This window comes from Diachasma alloeum, unplaced genomic scaffold (genome assembly GCF_001412515.2).
Source record: "Diachasma alloeum isolate Michigan unplaced genomic scaffold, Dall2.0 Dall_scaffold_00382, whole genome shotgun sequence".
In the NCBI taxonomy this organism is placed as follows: domain Eukaryota; kingdom Metazoa; phylum Arthropoda; class Insecta; order Hymenoptera; family Braconidae; genus Diachasma; species Diachasma alloeum.
The window spans coordinates 290,574-301,966 of record NW_021680521.1 but is presented as its reverse complement, the minus strand read 5'-3'; the positions used below and the strand labels follow the sequence as shown (position 1 = coordinate 301,966).

General features: G+C 37.6%; 1 protein-coding gene across 18 annotated transcripts in view; it reads right to left on the bottom strand.

The window, feature by feature from the left end:
- LOC107041856 overlaps window positions 1-11,393 on the bottom strand; it is a 355,118-nt gene that overhangs the window by 109,045 nt on the left and 234,680 nt on the right. For 16 of the 18 annotated variants that reach the window (XM_015262642.2, XM_015262640.2, XM_015262639.2 and 13 more), the window contains 2 exons: window positions 7,471-7,546; window positions 5,205-5,426 (listed from right to left, as the gene is read on the bottom strand). In XM_015262642.2, the coding sequence (XP_015118128.1) occupies window positions 5,205-5,426; window positions 7,471-7,546 (298 nt within the window). The remainder of the gene's footprint in view (window positions 1-5,204; window positions 5,427-7,470; window positions 7,547-11,393) is intronic. The other 2 variants (XM_015262648.2, XM_015262651.2) reach the window with 2 other exon arrangements.

Genomic DNA, 11,393 nt, shown 5'->3' with positions numbered 1-11,393 from the left:
CTCGTTGTTCACGGGTGTTTCAGCAAGATTGAGAACTTCAAATGTTGCCATCAGAAGTCGGATAACGTTGATCGGATTAACTTTCATGGTAGAACAAGTATAGATCACGACACTCACCGAAAAACTACTTCGNCATGAGCATCTGACTACTGCAATATTGGAACAGCCTTCAATATCACAGTGCGGATGAAATGATTGCCCGAATGCAAAAATGACAGGATTTTCGAATTCATCTGGTTTTTTAGAAATGTAACCACTCTGAAACCAAGCATAACGAAATAAATCTTGATACCTTGGTGATGATAATTGATTAGGGACAAAAGACTGTAACTTTATGATATTATTCCGCAAATGTAAATTAATATCTTAGTCCATGAGGACGACAGTATCCGAAAAATGACGATCATAATTCTTCCATATCCTAAAACCATATACGTCAAGGGGTTCAATTTTTCCAGTAGTCCCCTTTGGTATCAACATAGTTAATAATTCTTTATCCGGAGGAGTAATTTCTTTCACGACTTGAGGACAGTGTCCGCTCCAGGAATCGATTAACAGTAGACTTCTAGGACCCACGTTTGGGAAAAAGACTTCCTTCAACCAGGTTTTGAAATGCTCTGACAAATCAAGTAATAGATGATAATCCTAATTATTGGATAGAACATATCATGTTTGTTAGGTCTTAAATATTGTCATAAGTGAAGTGAGTTTTCCCGATTTTGAAGCGGTGATGAACACATTCGCAGGTTTGAAGAGATTTTGCTCCACTATTGGACCGAAAGTTCCAGAAGGTTCATTCAAAACCAGGAAGAGAGGTGATAGTAATTTTCCATCAGCAGAAATCAGAGGTTGTACTGTATAACTCTGTGTCGTTGAAGTTATCGATTGTACGACGCACGCTACTTGTTTAGTACCTTCTTCAGCTAACGTTCGGCCTGAATGAATTTCCAATTCGAAATCACTTTGATCAGTATTAGAAATGTTTTCTGGGCCATACGTATCCCAATAAGACCGAACTTTCAGGAGGAATTCGTCCGCATCTTTTTGTAACTCTTCCCGAGTCTCTAATGTTTTTCTGGTGATGAATTTGTTAATCTTCCGGGATGTTATGCGGTGTGCTTATTTGAAATAATGCAACCACCTGGACGAAGCTGTGAAACGAACGTCTTCGAAGCCGATTTCCTTCCGGGCTTGCAGGGCCTACCTTCGGAGGTCAGTATCGTGGACGATCAAACCTGCATCGATAGCATTCTTCATATTCTTTAATGTGTACTCCGAAATGCGTTTCAACTTCTCCATGTATGTCCCTTCTTTATTGATTTGATTCGCCCAGCGTCGTAACTGTCTACGCGATTTCACCTTCCTGAATCGATGGGAAACAGTTTCTATAGAGAGATTCTTCTTCTTTTTTCCACTTCTCCAGAAGTCAACGGCATTCTTTTTATATTTGAAATCTACAGGTTCCTCATCCTCCGAACAACTGTCAGGTGATTCTTCTGTATGTGGTTGAAATTCTTTATCCTCGACCGCTATCATTTCGATATCTTTATAAGGCTCTTGAAAATCCAGGGATGTTTCTTCGATCATTTCAACTCCATTATATTCCTCCATTGATTGAATCAATATCCTTTCGAACGTGTCTGCTAATTCACGTTCCTCGTTGTTCACGGGTGTTTCAGCAAGATTGAGAACTTCAAATGTTGCCATCAGAAGTCGGATAACGTTGATCGGATTAACTTTCATGGTAGAACAAGTATAGATCACGACACTCACCGAAAAACTACTTCGCTCTTCGATGTATGTTCATAGACTGATTGTAATTCACAAGAGGGATGGAAATGAAAAACATTGATATCGTATAAGTTATATTGATCAGAGTAATTTCATCCTCAGATAATAAATGCGCCATTTGCATCAATATGTTTACAACTCCCGAATATTANGATTGTACGACGCACGCTACTTGTTTAGTACCTTCTTCAGCTAACGTTCGGCCTGAATGAATTTCCAATTCGAAATNTTGTGGTTCTGCATTATCAAACAGAATGGTATTGTCATATGTCGCCATTTACGTCTCATTGAAAACGATATCACATCGAAGCGATAAGAGCAACCGAAATACATTTTATCATCGATCCATTATTTACTATACAAAATCATCGGCTCTTCTTCGTACCAGCCATCCACGTTCATATACAGATGAAAATTTGAATTCCTCAAAATATTTCACCATAACTCATTTTTTCAAATTGGAAATGGAAACCATTTAACAGAATCTCTACCCTGGCCTTCAGTAGAATTTTTTGAGATTCATGGTCATCANTTTTCTGGTGATGAATTTGTTAATCTTCCGGGATGTTATGCGGTGTGCTTANATATTTCACCATAACTCATTTTTTCAAATTGGAAATGGAAACCATTTAACAGAATCTCTACCCTGGCCTTCAGTAGAATTTTTTGAGATTCATGGTCATCACTGATTTCTTTTGAAAATGAATGAGGTTGGTCCAATCGATTCGATAAAATACCATGAGGATTGTTAAGCCCTCAAGTTTAATTCCCGAAGACTATTTCAATTGTTTCACTTATCATTCCGTGTAAGTTCAGTCTATTATAACAAACAATCAAAAACCCATAATTTTTCAAAGAATCGATGTTTCTTACCTTAAAACTCTAATTTGCGGAAAAAATGCTAAATATGTGCTTTAAATTGTTTCAGGTTTCGAACGAAATGTGTTTCATAAAGTTCTCATCGATATTTTTTCTCCCTTATTAAAAAAAATTCCCCCCCCCCTCCCGCGGGTAGTTAAGCTCCCCGATACCACTCCTAGATCCTGTCCCAATGGTTTTCCTCATCATTAGCCGTAAGCTTCGTTTTGTACAGGAAAAAGTTTGTAATTTCGCAATTCACGAAAAATCTATTTTTTCAAGTTTTAAATTTCAATAAAAAAAAATCAAAACAGATATTCTGTATTTTTTTCTACTTTTCCAAATAGAATTTATCCCATGGGATTTCCATCAAAAGTTTTTTTTCTATGAGAAAAATGAATTTTCACAAGGGTAGTTTACCCGCCATATTTCACCCCCCCGGAGACGGTTCTAATTCGCATTTTCATCATTCCTTGTGACCTTCATGATACACTGCGAAAGAGTTGTTCAAAAAGCTTCCTTAGGTGTGCAATCGAAAAATGACCCCGAGAGGTGGTCAACTTCAGAGAGCACTTTCACCCCGTAAAACCCAATATGGACAGCTAAAAAAAATATGTGTCCCTTAGTTTTGGGTCCCCTATAGCATATTTAAGTTTCATCGAAATCGGAGGGGGACACCTGCATAGTGTTCCTTGTAAGCATGACTCTTGAGAGACATCATTTTCGTGATGTTCGTGAGATTCTGCAATTAGAATTTACCGGCTTTTTTCGGCATTAGCAGGACGGATTACGCCCACTGAACTATAACTATACTGAAAGGTGTATTGAGTTCTCGATTCTGTGTGAGAGAGAAAGAAATTCGTGAAGCCACCTGTCCTTGTCGTACAGTCCGGTCAAGAAGTATCGGCAACTGCTCAGTGGAGTAGGCCTACATATTGAGAACATGTCAAGACGAGAAATGGGCAGGTTAAGTGTTACAACGCAATTCCTCCATCCCATTGAATGTTGCTCTAGCTTTATAAAGAGAAATCCTGAGAGGAAATGGCAAAAGACTAAACCTCCTAATGTTTGGATTTTAGCGTAACTTCTCAATCGCATTTTGATATAATCAGCAGTAATTGTTTTTATAATCTTCATCTCATGAGGTTCACAACACCCATGCAATGTCTCAAGTATAGGATGGGAAGGCGGAAATAACTTCGATATGATTGGTAAAAAATACCTGAATTATCTCCTCAATTATCGGGATTTATTTTTTTCACAGTTCATGTCTCATAATTTATTTTTTTACGCGTGCTAACTGTTGGACGATTATTACAAAGAGCCAGGCCAAACCGGGCTAAACACTACGGGCATACAGACGGCTAAACTTTCTAGTTAGATGATTCATCACGTGGTTTAGCCCTTAGAGCGCATGCGCAGAGGGATAGAAAAGGACAGGTGGCCTCACCTTAATAGGCTATCTCACAAAATCGTTGCTCTCACGCGTTCAGCCCAGCAATACACCTTCCATTATAGTTATATTTCAGTGATTACGCCACAAGTCACTTAGAGTGAAAACCCATCCTGACAGGTGATCAGTTCATTCACGCCTCTGGCAATTGTGGCCATATTATTTGGATAATGGTGGTGAAAAAAATGTGAAATAATAGCTCAAATGTCGGTAATGAGAACCGATCCTAGTGAAATGCTGGTAAGAAATATAATTGGTGGTTTTTTACACAAGTGATTGGACTGCCATTTTTGTATTGTGATGGGTATCAAAATAGAGAATCTAGTGACAGTTTTCATCCGAGGATTATGCACTAATTACGGTTCTTCACATATGAAAAAATCGTATAGAAATTTTCTATACGGATTGCGTATAGAAATTCAAGGTGATTTCCATATATGATATTCGGATATTTCTATATGAATTATTTCTATCCATAAATTTTTGTTTTCATACGAAAGATGTCTAAACGCTCCAGAGAAAAACGTAGAGATATGTCGCAACTCCATACGAAATGTTTCTATACATGTGGCAGTGAGTCGTATAGGATCACACCTATAGAAATCCTATAGAAATAATTTGTATAAACATATCCGTATAGAAGTATCCGAATATCATATACGAAAATCCTATAGAATATAGGCAATCCGTAGAGAAAATTTCTATACGATTTTTTTATACGTTTATCACCACTCTCAGACACAATTTCCGACCTCCTGAAGGTCATAACATGTTGATTTAGGTGCCTATCATATTTTTTTTATCACTTCTCATCCCCACAATTACAGTCACGAGGGACCCCCGTGAAATGACTTTTCCGTTAGAAAATCCCCTAGGGGGGACACGGGAAAGGGGGCGGGGATTGAGAAAGAGGGAGTGGCGGAGGGGGAAAAGGGGTAAAAATTATTATACCCGGGCCTTAATGATAAAATTTAGAAAACTACTCTCAACCAGATGGTGAAAAAAGTTTGTTGAAGTGTAGATAAAAAAATTCTTCAATTATTTGCGAGATAATGCTTTCAAAATTTGGTTGGTAAATTTTTCTCTTTTTTCATTGAAATACCTAGGAGTCGATTAAGGGGGTGCACGAAAGCTTCACAAAGGAACTTCATGGTCTTCCTAGATAATATACTCCATACTGAAGGTATCTCACTTTCGCAGTTTGCCCCATTGGTTTTGAGCTGCCTCCATTCACTAGCGAGTGTACAGAACTGGTCGAAATTGATACGTTGCTCGGTTGGATCTTCCTTCGATGTTAAAGTCTTGACCAAACTCTCATACGTCTCTGTAGAGATTCCAACAAAGAAGAAAATTACACAAGTATATTACACAAAAAAAATTAAGTAAAACAAAAGGGGAATACAATAGAATTACACTTTAAATAATTCCAAAGTACTCCTTTTATTTCTGTTTCACCTCTTTGTATATCCCGACGCAAAATGAATTTTGAATGGTGATTGTAAACACTGAACCACGCGGGCAACGAGTTTCATTTATAGAAACGACTTGAACGCATTCATTCAAGATAGATCCCTAGAAAGCAGGTTTTTCTTAAGATTGTCCCTATATTTTTGACGTGGACACGTCTATGGTCTCAAACCGGGGAGTGATGTCAGAATACCATTATGTTCAACGCCATCAGAAATTTCCAGTGTAGAAATTTTTAGATTTAAAAATCTCTATATAAGGGGGACCGGTGCTATTTAGCGGCAGTCTTAAATCTGCAGTAGAACCGTTGGTATTGCGAGAACTGAATAGTTGGAATATTTTTGACATGGATAAGTCCATGGTTTCAGTATATAGTCATGTCTTTGCTCATTTTGGGAATGGTCCTTATGTGCAACGCCCTCTATCAGAATTCTAGAAAATCTAGACATTTAGAGGTAATTCGAGAAGTTTTTTTAAATTTCTAAAACATTCAAGAAGTTTCCAGAAATTTCGAGGGAATTCAACGAGTTTCTACAAAACTCGTGAGAATTCAAGGAGTTTCTAGAAAATTCAAGGGAATGCAAGGAGTTTGTGGGAATTTCGAGGGAACTCGAGGAGTTTCTAAAAAATTCGAGGGGATTCACGGAATTTCTCTAAATTTTGAGGAAATTTAGGGAGTTTCTAGAAAATTCGAGGGTATTTAAGGAGTTTCTAGAAAATTCGGGGGAATGTAAGGAACTACGTCTGGATGTACATTACAGCTGTATCGAAGATACAGCCTGCAATAAGATCTAAGGCCTGTATCTAAGATTACCCCCTGCAATTTTAGAGCAATAAACAATTCCCGAGGGATATGTTATGAATTGTTCTACAGTAATTTGTATTTTCGGGGGATAAGAGGCAATTTCTTCTTCATATTTCTCTCGTCACATTTACATAACAAAATGAAATTTACAATCACAAGTTGAAATCTTTAAACTATTTCTCGGTGACGGCTATCCAAACATGGATAACACAGACGTATCCACGTCAAGTTTACCGGCTGTAGGACGGTTACAGCCATTTAGGATTTTTTATGGATAATGTTTATAAGAGTCGCTAGCTAGTGAAAAAAATTCTAACTAGCTGTACTACATAGTTTAGGAGATAATGAATAATTAAATGCGGGCTGCTAGCACGCGAGGCATAGGCCAAACGAGGGTTATGGTCCCCCCGAAATCGATTTTATCATCATATGAGAAAGGGACTCTTACGAAATTATTAAAAAACTAATCTGTGATACAATGGTTACTCCCTAACATTTCAGCCTCTGGGGCCAGAATTCAAGGAATTAAATGTTCGGGAAGCCCTTACTCTTTCGTTAGAGGCGGAGCTAGGAAAGAGATAAACAGAGCGAAAGAATCTGCCTGTTTCACTCTCACACGCCGAGAGTAATTTTACTGCGCAGTCCCGTCGCGTAGAAAGACAGATTTACCTAAACACATTCACGTTGTCGATGGTGGGGGAAGTCAACTTCTCCGACTGCAATGTTAGGGAACCGAAATGTTAGGGAGTATCCACTGTAGATTGATAAATTCCGAATACGGATAAATGAATAAATATCCAAATTTTATAATACATAATGTCTGCGATATTCAACTCTAAAAAATTGAAATTTTGTAAAACACTCCTTATTTGATTCAAACAATAGTTTAACAAATAATTTTTCATTTGATTCAAAGAGTTATTGTTGCCTGCATCAACAACATATGAGGATAGAAAAACTCAATAACTTATGGTAATGCAATAAATTGAGCTATTTAGAATTTTTTTCGAAAATCCATAGGGACTAACTTTTGGATGCTATGCCTTGGGATATACCTTAATCGATGACGAGTACTTAAGTACTCTGGTCGTATTACCTGATTTATTTACGCCATTGAGAAGCTCCGAAATAGACGTATTGCTCTTCGCATGTGATTGCATAGCAATCCAAGCCTGAAAAGATATTAAGGAATGACAGAGACCAACAAAACTACCTTTCGGCAACAAATCACACGGTCTCCGATAAAAAGGAAGGAAGCAACAAGTGAGAAATTGCTTTCGTCATAACATAGTTAATATATTTTTGCTAATAAATTCGCACTTTGCTTCCGAATGGAATTTGTATAACGATGAATTTTACATTGAATTCGGCGATTTATTGAATTGGATTGATTGAAATTGCCTCAATGTTGGTAGCTAACATGGTCCCAACGGTGGCAGCCAACATTACCCCGACGTCGGCTGCCAATATTGCTCCAAAGTTAGCAGCCAATATTGCCTCAATGTTGACATATATTACCTTGTCCTGAATATTAGTTTCAAAATAATTTTTCTCAACAACAGATGATGCAGTTAATTTCATGATCGAACTCGATCCAGATGGCATTGGGAACAATATTTTAAATCCCAATTGGATTAATTTAAATAATTTTTCAGTTATCGTTGATAATCGAGCACACATACACACATATATACATCCGGACATGATCTAAAAATAGCAGATTCGAAATCCTGAAGGGAAAATTAGTTATCCTGATATAAAAAATTAAAAAATTCTTATTTGACGAATACAATGCTTTCATTCGTCAGCCAACCTTGTGCCAAAGTTGGCAGCCAATATTGCCCCGAAAATATTGAATTCAAACTAAATTTTTTTCAACAATACATAATTCAATCAATCTCATGAACGCACTCGGTCAAGATGGCATTGGGACGAATATTTCAAATCATAATTGGATTCATTTAAGGTGTTTCGTCTGTAGATCTCAGAGGCGGAGAGGTGAAACGGAAGGGGAATCCTTTTATTATCGATCCCTCATTCACTTGCTGAACACAAAAAATCCAAATTTTCAAATGAAGTTTTCCATTATAATACTGACGTCCATTTTTTTGGCTTCCATTTTTTTCCCGTGAAATAATTGTTTTTTTTAGCAATTACGCGTATTGCATTATTTTTAAAAACTTCATTTATAATTATGGAAATTGTATAAAAATGCATAGAAACATTGGCAATGTCGCACGAAGTCTCCATTGAATTTTTCCCAGCTGGTAACCCTGTGGAGTATTCTACTCGGTTCAAAGGGTCCAGCGGAATAAATATGGTGAAAATGCCCCCAACGAATTTTGCATCGCCAATTTTTCCTGCTATTTATCATGATAAAATATGCCAGCATACAAATTTCTAGATTTTTATTTGCATTCCTGGGAGTGTTATCGCAAAAAAACATCTTTTTCTAACGTCATGCTTTTTAGCCGTCAAAAAGTATTATAAAAATCTGAAAAAATTCAGAAAAATCAGAAACACATCAACATTTATGTGAAATTTTTATATTAATTTTTTTTTTACAATAATTTCGACTTTAAAAAATGATTCACTATGCAAAACTTCATTTTGATATGTGTAATGTGACATTTTTCTATAACGACTGAAAATGCTGTTACGTTCGACCTTCTTCCCCTAAATCTAATTCCAATGCTCAAAACTCCCAAAGCGTTATTCCTATGGGCGCCAGATAATTTTTAACCGGAATTACCAAACCGGAAAAATCGTCAAAAACACCTTCAACTAACTCGAAATTTCCTAAAATGTATACCAAATGGGAGAAAGCTAGATTTTTGGGGAAAGGTCACGGTCCTCAAGTCGCTCAGTATGTTACGTTATGAAGAGAAGGGTGGATTTCGGGTGGAAAAGGGTTATTGGGCGGTCAAAACTACAAAAAAAAGGAATCAACATTGTCCTTACATGTTCCGCTATTGAAATTTAAAAAATCAGTTTACAACAAATCTTGACGTGTTCCCAAAAAAAATCATTATTATTATTTTCCTTAATAAACCTGAAACAATCTCAACTAACGAAATTTCATCAAATATCCTGACAAAAACAAAAGAAACAACTAAATTCATAATAATAATGCTCTAGAGATTGATTCAAAACATCGCATGATGAGAAACAATGTATTATCGATCGCCTCGGCGACAAGGCTAAGGTAATCGAATTCCTCAGGTGTTATTGACAATACGAGGACAATAGGTAATACCGAAATTCAGTGTTAATCCCTAAATACTTGGGAATCCAATAATCAGGAAGAGAGGTATGCGGACTACCATGAGAGCGAAAGAGAAGAAATAAAACCCGCTATATACGTATTATGTATAGCGGGAAGAAAAATCCATGACAACTAAACTCGCAGGGAAATAAATTTGGCAGAGTGAATTTTCAAAAACCCAGAGCAAAAATCCTCGGGAGAGTCCAACGAAGACATCGATATGAAAATTATAATTTTTAGATCGCTGTGAGCCACTCCAAACTATTTAATAATCGGAGGGAATTTTAGACTGGGGAATAGGCGCATGAAACGAGAGCCGTACTTCTCGGAGCGGATGGATTGTTGCGGGGAGCCGTGAAGGGGGAAGCATTCATGGGGAATGCTCGACGAGAATTTCGCGTAGAGGGAGAGGGAAACTCTCAGCTACGAGAGCGAGAGAGATAGTCGATTGGAGAATACTCCAATCGGAATGAAAAGAAATTTCGAAATAAAAAAACAAGAACCAAACGAATCGAAAAGGGGGGAGGGTTCTGGCCCGAACATTATCCCCCAATTTTTAATATAAACCTCGGAAGTGTTTCTCCCGAGAGCGATCGACATCTCTCAATATTTAATTTTATTTTTAGTCGTGATAATGAAGGATATTCCAAATAAAATCTTGATTATAAAATATGAGCCATTTTACCGGAATATAAAACCACTACACGTGGATTAGGGCTCACGTGAGGGACGCCACTCAGGACTGGAACCGACGCCATCAATTAATAAAAACTCACGGTGGATCTCCTTTTCTTCCTCTTGTCCTTCTGGACCATGATCGCTGCTACAGTAATCCAATAGATACCAAAATATTCCCAATAAATTACACAGAATCACAGAGAAACTAAATTCAGTGACACTCGTTTCTCATCGATAGTACACTCTTAGCCGAGGTCAAGACGTAACTGTCAAACATCACGCGTCTCGAGATGGTTCAGAAGTGAGAAATCACCGCTTAGTCAGAATGGTTTTGATTGGGCGGACACGTCCCTTAAGGGTGCGAAACTTGCAGAAACCGCCAAAAAAAATCGGGGAAAGTAACGGCTCAATATGCAAAAGGCTTCTTCTTAATTATCTTCGTTTATTTTTAATTGAACAAAAACGGACTAATTTGCTAACCTGACCGAACCGATACACGTTCGTATAATTAATGAGGGTGTTTGGCGCCTACAGCAAATCGCTTCTACGGAATTTCTGGGATTAATATATAATAAAATCAACTATTTCTCATTTTTTATTCTACTTAAAAAAAATACAACTCAAACGCCAATGCAACCCGGCAATTCGTAGGAGGCAAAGGTTCCTCGTTCTCCAAGTGACGGTGCAACCAAAATGAAAAATTAACGAATTAATTCCCGAAAAATAAACTTGATTCGGAGCGCCGGCATTGAAGCAGGACCTAATGGATTGCCCACAAGATTTACGACAGGGGGAATCCCATGAAAATTACCGGATGAAATTAAAATTGTAGCCCTTCTCGGCGATAATTTTCAGGGCCCTCAAAAACGCGTCGTTAAACAGAGCCCGAGCAAAAAGTTATACCCTCAAACCCAAAAATTCCGAAACTCTGAAAATTCACCACGCAATAGCGACAAACCCTAAACTCGATTATCATAATGAGAATTGGATAAATTGCCGCACTGAAGTCGGAAAACTGATGGAGGTGGAAAAGCGTCTCTCTCTCTCTCTCTCTCTCTCTCTCTCTCTCTCTCTCT